The sequence below is a fragment of the Carettochelys insculpta genome, chromosome 2 (genome assembly GCF_033958435.1).
Source record: "Carettochelys insculpta isolate YL-2023 chromosome 2, ASM3395843v1, whole genome shotgun sequence".
Taxonomy (NCBI): domain Eukaryota; kingdom Metazoa; phylum Chordata; order Testudines; family Carettochelyidae; genus Carettochelys; species Carettochelys insculpta.
The window spans coordinates 181,637,962-181,655,058 of record NC_134138.1 but is presented as its reverse complement, the minus strand read 5'-3'; the positions used below and the strand labels follow the sequence as shown (position 1 = coordinate 181,655,058).

Sequence of the window (17,097 nt, the reverse complement as noted above, 5' to 3'; positions counted from 1 at the left end):
ACTCTCAGAAAGAAATTACACTTAAAAATTTAGAATGAGTCTCCAAAATTGGTTAGAATTATCTTTCCTAACACATTACATCTCTTTAAGGCAGTGACAGAAAGAAAGAAAAGCAAAACTGCTATTCATTAGATTTGTTTCAATATGAAATAGAATTGTTAATGAAAAGAGCTAGTAACTGTGTTGAAATGACAACAAGAAGTCCTTTGGCACCTTATAGACTAACAGATATGTGTTGAAATGGAGACTCACACACTGAAGTCATTAAAAGCAAGTGATTTCACATTCCAAAGGAAAGAAGTGCATCTGGGAAAAGAGAGATTCAGCGGTTACAGGTTGAACCTCCCTAATATAAAACTCTCTTGTCCAGCAACATCCATAATCCAGCATGATTTTAGTTAGCCAGATGACCACTTATCATGGATGCGGCCAAGTTTCCCACGGCCCCATAAAGTTTGTTTACAGCCACCAGTCCTGGCTCTCAGTGTTCTGTGCTGTTATTTAGCTGTAATTTACCCCTAAATGTCTTCTCAGAGCCCAGTAAGCAGTGGAAGTGTTGGTAATGCTGCTGTACAGTATTGACCTCCTGTGGTCCAGCAAATTCTCTCATCTGGCACGGGTCAGGTGCTGAGGGTGCTGGATGAGAAAGGTTCAATCTATACCTGTAGATTATTTTGTGTTTCATGGACTTCTGAAGGACATGCCATAATGGGCTATCAGGCTTTTTTCAGGACCTTATGGGTAAATTTGGAAAGAGGCCCTTGTGGGTTCCATCTGCCTGACTCACATTAAAGCCACAGGGAATTTGCAGCTAAAAATCCAGCTCTGTGTTTTGCTATGGTAGGCACATACTTTCCTAGGTTAATTGAGAAGAAGCTCATCATTACAAAGAAGCAGACATCTTATAGTGAAATAAAAAATACGTTCCCTTGAAGCAGCAATAGTTTAAAAATCATATTTTTTCATAGGGCCAAAACCCCCAAGCCCAGTCGAATAAAGATGTGTGCCTTAAGCCATATTTACATGAATATTATATTTAGGATGCCAACTTTAGGCACTTATGTTTGAAAATTTGGAAAGTATTATATACTATGTAAAAATAAAAATAGAATAATTTTTCGATAATGTTAGTGTTGCACAAAGATGCTATTATTTTGCAAACAATACAGCATTATATTCTAACATATAGCGTTTTGAGTGAATTCCAACTTTCTTGTGCAGAGACGATCAAAATATTATAAAAATATTTCATATAAGAAATACTGTGCAGTTCATCTACTGCGGCTTAACTGAATGCACCAACTAGAATTAAGTGAACCTTGACAGGCTTAGCTTCTTCTTCTGATTGTGGATTGTCTTGATCAGATCATGATTTTCCTGAATTTGTTCATTATTCAAATTCAGAATTTTTTCTCCAGATCAATTGATTAGTAGTGTTTGAAATTAAAGCTTTGTTGTGATTGGTTAGATAATTCATATTTCTGTTCTGTCGTCAAATGAATGTACAAGCACTTTGAGTGTGGATATTTCCATATGCAAATCTAAAATTCAGTTTCTGCAAACTCTAAAGGATGAAATTTTGTGGGGTGTTTTCTACAGAAATTTTTGCCAGTCTTCAGTTACTCAACTTTCTCATGAAAAAACACACTCAAAAGGAGTGTGTTCTTGGCTCCGGAGAGTTCTTTAAAGAAGTAAATAAACATGCGTGGATCATTTTTGAGAGCATATTTATTGGGAACTTTTACAAAAGGAAAATTAAGTCACAAAAGGTGACATTTTGGCCTTATTGAAATAAATTAAGACTTGCTATTACCTCCAGTAGGGTCAGGATTTCACCCAAGAATTTTAGTGCCTGGCTGTTACTCAGACAAAGTCTTTCACAAAGGAGGTAATTGGAACTTTTTCATTTTAACTTCCATTCTTGTTTCTTTATTACAAATTATTTTTTACTTTCTCTGTAGATGGAAGGATTAGTGATTGTACTTCAGTTTTAAAATACTTTACAAATCTTACATGTTGTTGAAACTATTTACTATGGTTTGGTTTTATGTTACTTTGCAGGTAATGTAGAAGTAATGCAATGGTATTGGTCCGTATTCTTGCTTTACTCTTTAATTTTTCATTAGTTCCCCTTGTGGTTCTGCTGACCTCTCAGTGTGCTAATTGAAATGTGATTGCTGATTAAAATATTCAACCTTTTGCAGATTTCCAGGCTTTGGGTCTGAAAAAAGGAATGTTCTTCAACCCAGACCCATATCTGAAGATTTCCATTCAGCCTGGAAAGCACAGCATTTTCCCAGCACTTCCTCACCATGGACAAGAGAAGAGATCCAAGATCACATGTAACACTGTGAATCCAATCTGGCAAGGAGAGGTATGCAATTGACTATCTCCAATTCTCTGCTGTGCTGTATTCTTCTTGAGCCCTTTGTTTATCACGTTTTCTTAGAACACAGAAATAAGGCAAACAATATCTCAATCAATGGTACATTTTAAAAAACCCTATCTTCTTGTTTGTTACCAATCAGGATTTTATTTTTAATGTAAAAGACCTTAAATCAGTCAATTTGATCAAATTTATTTAACTACTCTTAGTGCATAAGAAAAAGTATATATAGAGAGATAGATACATGCACGCACGCACGCACACACACGATTTTCTGGGGAACCCCTTTTGCAGCATGAGCTGACCAGCTGGCACTATTGTCTCATTTGGTTCTAAGGTTAACTTACCGCTTGGTTACAATTACAGGACTGCATACAGTTCCTTCTTCACTTACTTTCTCTTTTTCACAGTGTATTTGAATGTCTGTTTATTTGTTACATTCATCAGATTTGCTAACTTAGGCACGTATTTATTTGTTTAGTACAATACCAGAATATGCATAACAGTTCAAGACCCAGTCATTTCTACCAAGCTAACGTATTTCTTGGTGTAACTCCCAAAGCATCTTGGGGAAGTTTGGCTCCTAAGTAATAAGTTTATAAATAAGCTTATAAAAAATAAGTTTATAAAAAATACCTGGCCCATAGGTCAACATGTTTAAATTGTGATTTAACACATTTTTCTTGATACATGATAATTATAAATTTATTACTGCCAAAGCCTTAGTTTTTCACTAATATGAATGTTAGATTAATACTTTCCATACCTATTGGCTGGGTCCACACTAGAGAGTTTTGTTGACAGAAGGGGCCTTCTGTCAACATAACTCATGGACCATCTACACACTTAAAACATTCTGTCAACAGATTCTAGACAGAACTCTGCATTTGTCTCAACAGTGTTATCCCTCAGAAATTTGAGGCATAACAATCTGACGACAGACGTCCAGTGTAGACACTCCCATCGACAGGGCTTCTGGTTGCTGGGCAGCCCTCTTTGCAGAGCTGCCATTCCACTTTCTGGCACCAGAAGGCAGTGCAGTCTGGCAGTTCCTGTCGGCAGAGCAAGTTGTGTGTAGATTTGCCTGTCACCTTGAAGAAATATTCTGAAGTCAGGTGCACCTACTTGAATAGAGCCAGCAGGCACCAGTGAGAACAGAGTGCACTTTACTGTTTGCCTGCTGTATCAAACCATCCATGTATCAAACCAAAGGTCCATCTAGCCCAATATCCTGTCTTCTGATATTGGCTAATGCCAGGTATCCCAGAAGAATGAACAGAACTGGTAATCATCAAGTGATCCATCCCCACTGTCATCCATTTCCATCTTCTGACAAACAGAGACTGAGGACACCATTCCTAACCATCCTGGCTAATAGCCATTGATGGACTTATCCACCATGATTTATCTAGCTCATTCTTGAACTGTCTTAAAATCCTGGTCTTCACGACATCCTCTGAAAAGGAGTTCCACAGGTTGATTATGTGTTGTTTGAGGAAAAGCTTCCTTTTCTTTTTTTAAACCTGCTACCTGTTAATTCATTTGGTGAGCCACCCCTAATTCTGGTGATATGGGAACAAGTAAATAACTTTTCCTTATTTGCTCTCCCTACACTAGCCATGATTTCATAGACCTTTACCATATTCCCCAGTCTCCTCTTTTATAATCTGAAAAGTCCCAGTCTTTCTTTAATCTCTTAACAAGGCAGCCGTTCCAAACCCCTAATCTTTCTTGTTGCCCTTTTCTGAACTTGAAATCAGTGGCCACTTTGAAAAGCTTGGCTTAAGTGATTTGCTCCAAGTCACACAAGAAAGATGAAGCCAGGTCTGGAATTGTACACAGATTGACAAAGGTTTAGTACCTTAAACACGAATTTATTCTTCCTTTTTAACAATGTGCCAAATTTTGTATAATTGACTCTGTAAAGTGCTTTAAGGTCTGCATCTGAAAAGTGGTAATCTTGAGTATATCTATCAAAACAAAAAGCAGTCAAGTAGCACTTTAAAGACTAGCAAAATGGTTTATTAGGTGAGCTTTCGTGGGACAGACCCACTTCTTCAGACCATAGCCAGACCAGAACTGACTCAATATTTAAGACACAGAGAACCAAAAACGTCAGGAAGGAGGACAAATCAGAAAAAGATAATCAAGGTGAGCAAATCCAGAGAGTGGACGGGTGGCGGGGGGAGGTCAAGAATTAGATTGAGCCAAGTATGCCCCTATAGTGACTCAGAAAGTTCCCATCACGATTTAAACCATATATTAATGTGCCGAATTTTAATATAAAAGCCAGCTCGGCTGTTTCTCTTTCCAAAACGGTGCGATAATTCCTTTTCAGTAACACACATACCTTTAGGTCATTGACAGAATGCCCCATTCCATTAAAATGTTGACTAATGGGTTTGTGGATCTGGAGTGTTTTGATGTCTGTTTTGTTCCCATTGACCCTTTGTCTAAGGGAGTTAGAAGTCTGTCCAATATACAAAGCATCTGGGCATTGTTGGCACATGATGGCATATATGATGTTAGTAGAGGAGCATGAGAAAGTGCCCGTAATTCTGTGATTATATCTAGTGTGCTGATGCTTACATGTCTCGAAAAAGTAGTGACTTCTTAAAAACTGTGATGTTTTCACTTATGTAAGAGAAATTCCCATAGTCCATTGAAAACAGAATACCTGTGCTACACTTAATGAGCACAGGAAATATGATGTGTTTTCTGGAATAGATAATTTACAGCATATAGCCAAGAATTTCTCTAGTCAGTCTAGAATGTAACATTTCATTCAAAAACCATTCCGTTCAAGTACTGATAGATGTGAGTTAGAAATTTCCTAATTTGATCTGTTTTGCAGTGCCTTATAGGAGAAGGTATAAGCAAACAGATTTTTTGTATTAAAATATGAAAGCAGAATGACAACTGCAGTATGGTTCTGAGAGGAGTGAACAAGTTGTCTCAGATGAGGTTGTCCACTGAAGCATTCTACAGCTCAGGTGACATCTCATGTCACAGGTGGAAAGCTGATTTGTATCTTCACATGTTCTGGGTGACAAAACATGAAATGCTGTTAATCCTGTGTGCATTACGAGAAATGTGGTATATTTGTTATTGCAACAAAACAAATAGATTGGGAATAGAAATGCTGAAAAAAATTATCTGTAATATAATATGTAAATAAACATATTCATTCCCACTTCACTAGTGATCAGTGTTCCCTGTAAGCTGAGGACTTGAGTGGTTGTTCAAGAGGGTTTCTGGTACCTACCAGCTGATTAGCAGAGCACCACGGTCACCCATAATAGGCAATGTGTGTTTCTGTTGGCGGTGCACATGTGCAGATGTGTTGGTGCACATAAATAAATTATGTTATGCCCATGGATGGAAAAAAATTAGAAGGAACACTGCTAATGCTCATATTTCAAAAAATCTATCCCTCTGTTCTTGCTCCTCAAAGGCAGATTTAGTAGCAGAGACTGTCATGATTTGCCATCTTTGCATTCACTGTGGATCAGGCACTTCATGTACTATACTTTCTTATCAACATTGCAAAGTCATTGGCCCCAAACCTGCAATAGCAACCAGCAAGACACACCTTCTCCTTTCCCCCTTCTTTTTTTCTGCTCCCCTTTCAGGCAGAGAGATGTCAGTGCCAGGGGAGTTGCAAACATTTCTCTGAAAGAGCTGAGCTGAATTTATCCCTGGAAAAAGGAATGAGGTCAAAGATTTGAAATTGAAATTGGGCTTGCTTAGTCATAGCTGTTGGTTTCAGTGTATGGCTACGTCTACACGTGAAGCCTACATCGAAATAGCTTATTTCGATGTAGCAACATCGAAATAGGCTATTTCGATGAATAATGTCTACACGTCCTCCAGGGCTGGCAACGTCGATGTTCAACTTCGACGTTGCGCAGCACCACATCGAAATAGGCGCTGCGAGGGAACGTCTACATGCCAAAGTAGCAGACATCGAAATAAGGGTGCCAGGCACAGCTGCAGACAGGGTCACAGCGCAGACTCAACAGCAAGCCGCTCCCTTAAAGGGCCCCTCCCAGACACAGTTGCACTAAACAACACAAAATACACAGAGCCGACAACTGGTTGCAGACCCTGTGCCTGCAGCATGGATCCCCAGCTGCCGCAGCAGCAGCCAGAAGCCCTGGGCTAAGGGCTGCTGCCCACGGTGACCATAGAGCCCCGCAGGGGCTGGAGAGAGAGCATCTCTCAACCCCTCAGCTGATGGTCGCCATGGCAGACCCGCTATTTCGAAGTTGCGGGACGCGCAATGACTACACGGTCCCTACTTCGACATTGAACGTCGAAGTAGGGCGCTATTCCTATCCCCTCATGGGGTTAGCGACTTCGACGTCTCGCCGCCTAACGTCGAAGTTAACTTCGAAATAGCGCCCGGCGCGTGTAGCCGTGACGGGCGCTATTTCGAAGTTAGTGCCACTACTTCGAAGTAGCGTGCACGTGTAGACACAGCTTATATGTTGTATTTAAACCTTGGAACATCAACTGTTGGATTCTGTCCTAACACCTAGTTTACACCATTAATTTTGATTGACTGAAATTATTGTACACGGTTCTGAGTGCCACACTTTAGAAAGAATCCAAAGGAGAGCAGCAAAAATAGTAAGAAGTTAGAAATTCTGGCCTCTAAAAAAAGGTTTGAAAAACTGATCATGTTTAGCCTTGAGAAAAGAAGATGAGGGATGGTGGGGAGGACTAATAAGGGCTAAGGGCTGTTGTAAAGAGGATAGCAATCAATTGTTCTGTGTTTCTGCTGGTGCTAGGACAAGAAATAAGGGGCTTAATATACGGTAAGGGAGATTTAGGTTAGACATTAGGAAAATCCTTCTAACTGTAATGGCAGGTAAATTCTGGAATAGACTTTCACGAGGTGTTGCATAATTCCTATCATTGTAGGATTTAAGAAGAGTTCAAACAAACACCTGTCAAGACTAAATGACCTCTCAAGATCCCCTATGGCCCTACATTTCTATGGTTCTGTGAAAGTGTGTTCTTTTCACCAATCTTTTCTCTCCGTAGTAGAATGGAAATAATGTGGGGTTTATATTAATCATGTTCATTTCTCCTCGTAATATGCCTCTGGCATCACGTTCTCTGTATGAAGTCCTTGCAAACTATGGCTTTTTTAATTAATTAATGACAGCAAGCTGTAAAATAGCACATCACACAGTCAGTACAACTTTTATTTCAAGACTTAAATAAACCCAGGTCTCTATGTCTGCCTTCATTGGCCTAGTTTTGAGGAGCAGTGATGTCAGGTTTCTCAATGACACGTTCTCCCCCTACCCCCAAAGGACTTGAAGTGATTAGGAATCACAAGCTTGAATGAAAAATTTAAAAAAAAATGGTTCAAGAAGGAGTTCACTCTTCTCAAACAGAATGGTAAGAAAATGCCTGTTTCCAGGGAGAGTATTAATTGTGGCGAGTCAGACTTTCAGATAAGGCACATTTTATATTATGTATGCTGTGTTTACTCAGCACAGAATTTGCTGTGGATTCCAAGAATTGACCCTTGTCACAGAAGTATGCTCCAGAACCTAAACTGTAATTTTAAAATAATTATCAACAACATTTTATACTGTTTCTTTTTTTTTAGTAACTACAGTAGTTTGGCTGAGCTAGCTTCTTGAGTGTTGTGTCTATCAGTGAGCGGGTAGAGAGTCCAAGGAATGGGCACTCACCAATATGTCACTAAAAACTGGCTTTTGCCTCCATCCAGTTATCTAAGCTGGTAGATAGACATAAATCTTAGGGCCTTGTAATTTATGGTTCTAGAACGATGGCTGAGCCCAGAATACCAGTCAAACTATAATTAGTGTAGCCACAATCTAGCCTACCTGTATTTTCAGTTGGTTTTTGTCTTAATTACGTGGTTTAGGTGCAAAATGATGATTGGTTTTCCTGAAGATAGATGCATTTTAGGGTGAAATCATCTGCTTAAATTAAGCACTTTGTAGTAAAAGTGTGCTGGATTTATTTAGAAGAATCTGTTTTGTACACTTCTGACTAACTTCATTATCTCCCAAGCATCTTGATTTTGATCAGTGTTTTTAGAGCGAATGGTGACAATTATAACCTTGAAGATAGTGTTCAAGTATTGTTGTGTTGTCTTCTGCATAATGTAGAATAAAAGCTTTCAAAAGTGTGAACTGCCCCATTCATCCAAATAGGATTCTGTCACCTACTGATGCCAATTAACATATCACATAATTTCACTGATGGTCACATGTGAGCTAGCTAATGTGCTTATCTCCACCCCAAATAGTTCCCCAAGGCTCCATGGGTGTTGATAGTCTTCAGCTTCCCCCTCCTGATAACTTTCACAATGTAAGTTGGGGGGTTGTCAGTGCAAACTTCTTCAGGGTTTGGCCTTTGAAAATGTTGGGTTGATGTAAATTAAACTCAGTTTAATATCTAAGGTATTAATTGTGACTCCCTTATTCCACTGACTAGTAGTTATTCACAAGAATAATCCTAGAGTGAGCAAGGAATATTCAACATGGGGCTAAATAAGTAAGTCAGTGGGTATATAGTACTAATTAAATTGGTCATTTTGTTATTTAATTCAATTAGTCACTCCATTTTAAAACATAAATGGTTCTGCTGTAGAACTTTTTAGCTGCCATAGAAATTGACGACATTTAGGCCACAGAAGTAGGGTCCAGCTTCTATGCAAGGTCAATGTGAATTTTGGCAAAGGTTTCAGTGATGCTCTGATTTCATTCTTTATACGTGGGGACATTGGTGTGGTAGCCTATCTGCTTAAGAAACAAAAATTCTCCATGAGTTTCTGTAGTTCAGACAAATAATATAGTGTGAGGCAATGACTGCAAGCACAGGAGTGTTTTGAGTAGTGCACATTTCTGTATCCTTAAATAATGAAGATGTTGAATGTTGTGGTGCATTGAAAACTACAACTGGCTAGCTGTAAAAAACCTAGTGATGAAATACTCAGCTGAAGCACTAAACCTGTTTTTACCCATCAAAACTAAATTACAGTCTTTTAAGATGTACTTCTGCTTACATCTTGCCTTTGGTATAATAGATATCTCATATAAAATTTGTGTTTAATTATATTGTGCATTCAGCTGCAAATCAAGAGCCTCATTCTTCCTGTCACGTACGTTTTAATTTATCTACTCATCACCAGCTTCACTGGCAATCTATTAAAACAACTAATTTGTAAATAAATCCAATCAGGATTAATGGATTTATTCTGATTTATTTCAGATTTTCTTTACACTGTCATTAGAAGCTTTTCTGTGACTCTTCTCCCCTCCCTCCATGATGGTTTTTATCATGTTCATTAGGATATTGAAATAATGTTGGTGAACATGCAAACTAGGAGTTCATCATCAAAATCTGACGACTTCAGATTCTAATGATCCTGAATCTCTGGAATGGCATGTACTGCCCCTTTGAAATGGGTGCCAGTGTACCCTGCAAAGGCAGCATGTAACATTTATCATAACTTCTGTACCATATGAGAACAGCACACACCAAATCCCCAAGCAATCCATTCTTATGAATGGTTTGTTTATGCACAAACCAGTGTTTGATCAGAGAAGCAGTGAAATGTAGGTCACAGCTTTGAACCTTGCAAATGACATTTGCTACAGGGTTTCTGCAGAGTATCCCATTTATGTGTTTAACAAAAGGCAAGGTTTGGACAATGATGTAAACTCAAGTATAGACTCAGAAATGTTGGGCTGGAAGAGATCGTGAGAGGTCATCTAGTCCAGCCCCTCACATGGAGGCAGGAGCTAGTATACTTATACCATCTCTGGTAGCTGTTTGGTTAACCTCTTCTTTAAAACATACAATGAAGAGATTCCACAACTCCTCCTGGAGCCTATTCCAATATGTACACTTAGGTGGGACTGTTTCCTCTCATCTAATTTCAATCTCCCATGCTGTGATGAAGCCCATTACTTCTTGTTCAGCCTTCACTGGACTTAGGCAACAATTGATCACCAAACTCTTTCTTAATGCCTTTAACAGTTAACAGAAAACTAACTGGTCCCCACCCGCCGCTCAGTGTGTGTGTGTGTGTGTGGCTTAGCCGGTACACACATATGAATCTCCCAGTAGCTAACATGCTGCGCTTGATTCTGATCTAAGTTACAACAATGTCCATCTGTAGGAGCCAGAGGAGTAAAAGCAGTGTAAGTGAGAGGAAAATCAGAACCCAAGTGAGTGTTTTAATGTGTCAGATTATGTCCTGAGATCTGTCCAAGATCTGTCTGTGATATATGATTGGAAAGATCTTCATGTGTACACTAGAAGGCCTCATATCCTTTTTAAATTGCTCGGGACCAGTGATTTTTTTTGTATAAATCCCCTTCCTTCCTCCCAACTCCAGCCAGTCCCATGACTGGGGCTGCTGCATTGCCAATCCTCAGTACTGGAAAGCACCAGGACAAACAAAAATAAAAATAAAAGCACTATTGAAGAATAAACTACAACTGTGCATTTCTTGGCAGCAGAAATGGAAGAACTCGAAATCTCATTTTTTTCTACATTAAATAGGTGTTTACCTCAGTATCTATGTTATCAAATTGTATTTCTCCATATTGGTCATATTTCTTGATGTTATTTCCTTATCTTAGTTGATGTCCCAAACTGAGTAAGTGTTAAGATGGCATATGGAACATAAAACACATATCAAAAGAGATCTATTAATAAATGTGGGAATAGGTTGGATACTGACTTTATTTGGCAGATGCACCGATGTTGAAATATTGCCAACAGCTAAATCCATGCAGGGAGGACTGAACTGGTAAACACAGTGATGGTGCAATGTTGTAACATGGCATTTAGAGATACAGAGCAATGTTTTTTGTTCTAGATATTTACTTTATTTTAGATAATGGCAAAGACATGGAACTTTACTAGGGTCTTACCGAATAATTATACAGTGCCACTGAAATATGATTAAACCCACAGTAGGTTACCTTAGTAATACAAGGAAATGGCAAGTTTTCCAGTGTCAGTACTGTATATTAGCAAAGTTGAAGCAAGTTTTGTAAGTGTAAGTGGCCAAATTGGTCCATCTAACCCATACATAACCTGTCAGATCAGTTAACATTTTAATCAGTATAATTCTGTGACATAGTTTTAAGGTTTTTGCCCTTCTAATTCCTTGTTTCGTATTAGGAAAACCATCAATTCTGTCTTGTAGTTTTTGACTTTTTTCCTCTTGTTGGTGTCCCTGAGAATACCCGATTGCTTGGAGCAGGATTTCATATGGTGTCATGTTGATAAGTATTGGAGCCTGCCACCTCCTTGCCTTCCTCCATCGTGAGAATGCTCAGATATGATAGTGAATAAATGTTTTAGAAAATACTTAAAAGAGAGAGAGACAGCCCAGCACAGTAGTCTCATAAGAGATTAAGACTGAGGAAATAGTCCCATTAGAAACCATTGAACTCAGATGGGTACAAAGTTGTATAAGAACAGTACTTTTAATGCGTTTTAAAACTCCTATACCCTTTTTTCCAGGGTAAGGGATCTGTAGTCCCCTAGGGAAGATCCGTACAGTGTCTGTGTACATTTCTGTACCCCAAGAGCCCCAAGCACATGCTCAACTTTGGCTCTGCTTCCTGCACCTTTATTGTGCTCATGGCTATTGGAATGGCCTTTCTATTTCTCTGGTCCCTTCTGTACCATCCAGCCAGGGAAAGGGTGAGACAATTGTGTAACACTGAGATGACAGCTCTCACCAAACTCATATTGTACAGTGTCTTGCCTGAGATAACTACAAGCATCAAAGGAAGGGAAGCAGTCCTTGTAATGCGTGAGGTAATTGTTGTCTTTTTTCATACCAAGTGTTAATGTGTCAACTTTGAATATGAACTCCAATTCACAAACCTCCCTATGCAATCTGTTTTTAAGGTCACTTCTGTACCATCCAGCCAGGGAAAGAGTGAGACAATTGTGTAACACTGAGATAACTCTCACCAAACTCATATTATACAGTGGCAATCAGTTTTCCAAAACATTTGTTTTAAATATGAATCTATTCTTAAGCAAATTACTGAACATAACATAAGAATGGCCATAGTGAGTCAGACCACAGGTCCATCTAGCTCAGTATCCTGTCTTCTGACCATGGCCAATGCCAGATACCCCAGAGGGAGTGAACAGAACAGGTAATCGTTGAATAGTAAAAGAGAGGTGGCCATATTCGTCTGTATTCTAGCAAAACAAAACAGCCGTCACATAGCATTTCAAAAATAATGAAACGATTTATTTGCTGATGAGCTTTCGTGGGACAGACCCATTTAATCAGATCAATAGTATTTCTAGTACAGACTGACATCTGTAAGTGCAGAAGTCCAAAAAATTGTAATAAAAACTGACAAATCAAGTAGATAGGACTGAAGGAGGAGAGGTGGGAGATGTTAAGGGTCTTTGTCTGAGGTATTTACAAGCATAAAAGGAAGGGAAGCTTTCCTTGTAATGCGTGAGGTAATTGTTGTCTTAATGTGTCGAATTTGAATATGAACTCCAACTCACAAATCTCCCTGTGCAATCTGTTTTTTAAAGTCTCTGTTGTAAAATGCAAATTCTCAGGTCTTTAACAGAATGGCCCACTCCACTGAAGTGTTCACTGACCAGCTCATGTGCATAAAGATTCCTGATGTCTGCTCTGTCTCCATTCATTCTTTCGTGAAGAGTTTGCCCAGTTTGTCCAGTGTATATAGTGGAGCGGCATTGCTGGCACATAATGGCATATATAATGTTAGTCGAGGTTCACGAGAATGAGCCCTTGATCTTGTAGCTAATGTGGTTAGCTCCAATGAAGGTATCCTCAGAATAATTATGTGGTCAAAGTTGGCAGCAGGGTTTGTTGCAAGTAAGAGTTACAGGATTAGTATTGCTGTGGTGTAACCTGCGATTGCTAGTGAGAATCTTTCTTAAGTTAGGAAGTTGTCTATAGGAGAGGACAGGCCTGTCACAGCTCTCGTCCCCTATTATTCCTCCTTTACTTACACTTTACTTACATCAGTGATGTTTTTGTCATTTGGACCCACGGTAAAGAGATTCTAGAAGAATTCCACAGAGATTTTAACAACCTGAACCCTACCATCACTCTCAGCCTTGACTATTCCACACAAGAACTACATTTCCTAGACACCACAGTACAAATCACTGATGGCCGCATCGACACCACCCTCCACCAGAAACCCACTGACTGCCACACTTTCCTACATGCGTCCGGCTTCCACACCACACAATCCATTGTTTACAGTCAAGCCCTTATATACAGTCGCATCTGTTCTGATCCTACTGACGGACACCAAAAACTTCAAGACCTCTGCCAAGCATTCATGAAACTTAATTACCTACCAGGAGAAGTAAAAAAACAGATTGATAGGGCCCGATGACTACCCAGAAACCAGCTACTTCAAGATAGGCCCAAGAAGATCAATAACAGAGCATCACTTGTCATTACCTATAGCCCCCAGCTCAAACCCCTGCAACGCATCATTAAAGACCTACAGCCTATTCTAGATCATGATGCTATACTCTGGAAAGCCCTAGGTGACAGGCTATTGATCTGTTGAAGTGGGTCTGTCCCACAAAAACTCATCACTGAATAAATCATTTTGTTAGTCTTTTCTTTTATTAGGTAATCATTGAGCGATCTGTCTCCAGTCATCCATTTCCAGCCTCTGACAAACAGAGGCTGTGTACACCATTTTTACCCATCCTGGTTTATAGCCATTGATGTACCTAACCTCCATGAATTTATTTAGTTTGTTATCTCTCTGAGAATTAAACCATCTCTCCCATGTCGTCCTAAGAACATGGTGGTTCCTACATAGGCCATAATGAACACTGTTCCATCCTAGCGTTTTGATTGCATCCTGATTGCATTTAACTAGGCTGGCCACCTCCTGAGTGCTCCCTCATGGCCAGAGGAACTCTGCAGGTGGCTTGCTTCAGTTTCTCCTCTTCCCCACAAATTCACTCCAAACAGCTTTCATGAGTGGATAACAGTGCTCCTTATTGACTTGTTAAAAAATAAACACCCTCAGCTTTAAGATGGGCATGATCCCACACTCTGCTGGTGTTTCACAGTCCTTTCTGTTTTACCAGGCTGCTCACAGCCCTTCGTAGATGAAGCAGTTCCTCTGGTTCTTTCCTGAAGAATCTTTTTATGCTCTCTACCCTCTTTTTACAGCTTCCTTTCTGTGAAGCATCCTGCAGTACTTTATAGGAGACCACCCCATCTCACTCTGTGGCTGCTCCCTCTGTGGAAAAGTAACAGTGGATTTTCAAGTCATCTTCATATCCCTCCAGTCCTTATCATGTCTGTTTGTGACTTCCAGCAAAGATGCCTGGTTAATGCAACTTGCAGTGATGGTTTCTGTAGTATAGGCACTTGTGTGCTAGAAGCTGGATGAGACCACAAACTCATTTTATACTAGCCCCGATACAGATATCAGCTTGTAATGACTTTTACTTACTACTTACCTGATCCAAATTGGAACAAATATACTTTTGAAGAGCCAAACAAGTTTCATGTGTGATTTGTTTCCCACTTATCTGGGGTTACTTTTTTCTGATTTCTGTCTCCTACTGGCTTGTACATTTCTTCAGGAGACAGAAAAAGAACTTTCTAAATAAGCAACCATGAACTGAACACATTTAAAAAACACCTGCACCATATTTGCTTAGCGGAGTTGTGTAGAGGTGCAAACGCAATTACCAGAATGGAAATAATTGTGCAAAACATCAGATCTATTAATTTGTTCTGCAGTTCCAGCTTTCTAATGTGCCCATAGATTTCACTTACTTGTGGTTTAAAACTAATTTTGCAGCAGTAGAAGAGAAAAAGCCCAACTGTGCCTTGACAATCTGCCTTTGAGATGATGGGCACTCTTGGCATCAGTCATTTTGCATCAGGTCATACCTGATATGACATGTAAAGTAGCACACTGTGACTGACAAACACTATGGATAATTAGTGAATCAGGTTAATTAGAACAGTGCAGATTTTATTTCCTGCTTGTTGTCTATCCGCTTGCTCACACTACCAGGCAGCCTACAGCAAAAGCCAAACAAGCAATCCCATTGGGTTTCATGTAGCCTAATTAACTTTTATGGTCTAATTTTCTTCATACTTTGAAGAGCAATGTTTATTGAAATCACATGACCAACATGTATGAATCCTTACTAGGGTCCAGCTTACTCTTACGGTGTGCAAAGTAAATTTACTGTATTCTAGTAGTGATTTTAAAATCTTTTGGGTTCCTTTTTAAATGTTCTCCATTCTTCTGTGTCCAATTCAATAAACAACCAACAAATGAATCATTTTCCTGGCTTTTTTAGCCCTGAGTCTGATGCTGTGTTTCATTGCAGTGCTGAATTCTGTGACTTCCCTTGAACTTAGCTTCACTGATGTAGTACTGACATTGTTTTATTAAAATCAAAAGCAAAATCCATCTGGCCACTTTCGAGATGGGAGAAGGCAAGGGGAGAGTAAGGGAGAGAGAATTACTTCTTATTTGGTTGGTTTGGTTTCACTTTTTGGAAAGCCTTACCAGTTTGGCAGAGCTATATCCAAAACTTCATGGGCTAATAATTTCCCATTTACTTTGTGCATCAGTCCTAGGAAAGTATATAATTCACCATCCCAATATGTTTCAAAAGCTCACCAGCAGTATGCTAATAAAGATCCATTTTCTAATATATCTGCACATAAGCTACCAAGCATCTCATCCTCTGAAACAGGTCAAGACTTAATTCATTCCTCACAGAGGACTGTGGATAACTGACATGAGAATATGCAGTGTTATTTCCTTGTTAAAATATGCTTAAACTTAATCATGTGCATGTTTGCAGGATCTGGAATGTAATAAATAGCTCAATTACTGTTCAAGTAAGTAAGCTTATTGACTGTTAGGCGCTGAAAGATCAGCATGAGCATAAGTATTGTACTGAAAGCCTCAGTCTGTTGCACATATGGTCCACACTGCAGCAGGACCCTGAGGCTGAAGGAAAGGTGGTGGAATTTTTAACATGAAGTGTTCCAATCTTTTAGATTTTTGTGCTGCAGTGTTCCAGTTAGATTATTTTTACCTTAAATATACAATTTCAAAAATGAAAGGAAGTTCACAGGCATAAATCACAGCATTTTGCTACAAAAATGATGAAATATTTGCAAATACCAGAATTTGCTGGTGGAAGTGATGAAACTGTTTCTTACAGTCAAATGTCTGAATATCACTTGAAGAAAACTGTAGGATTGTCATAATTCTAATTACTCTGAATGTTTGTTTTCTATCTCCCTTGCTTGTGTATATTCCCAGCACTCACTGTGCAGGTCAATTTCTGTAAATTGCAACAAAATCAGCAAGGAAAACAAGACTCAGCTCTTACTTTCATTAGCAAGTATCTATAAATAGACTACTCAGGACAGATTCAATTTACATAGATATTCTGGCCAAAAGCCTTTGTTGTTTGCTTGTTTTTGTTTTTGTTTAGCTGTATCCATTTTTACCTGTTTGTAAAAAGCCTTTATCTGAAATGTCCCTGCTGGGAATTGACTGTGATTTGAGGAGTCTATTTCTGGATACCTACTATGGGTCTAATCCTGAGGCTGTAGTACTGATGGCAGAACAGATGGATCTTGTGATGGACTCCTACATGCTTTGTGGAAAATGAGTTAT

The 17,097-nt window shown here is 39.2% G+C and overlaps 1 protein-coding gene across 2 annotated transcripts in view; it reads left to right on the top strand.

The window, feature by feature from the left end:
• The window catches only part of HECW1 (HECT, C2 and WW domain containing E3 ubiquitin protein ligase 1), a 343,912-nt gene that overhangs the window by 203,646 nt on the left and 123,169 nt on the right, over positions 1-17,097 (top strand). For both annotated transcript variants that reach the window (XM_074988069.1, XM_074988070.1), the window contains one exon: positions 2,205-2,374. In XM_074988069.1, coding sequence (XP_074844170.1) covers positions 2,205-2,374 — 170 coding nt within the window. The remainder of the gene's footprint in view (positions 1-2,204; positions 2,375-17,097) is intronic.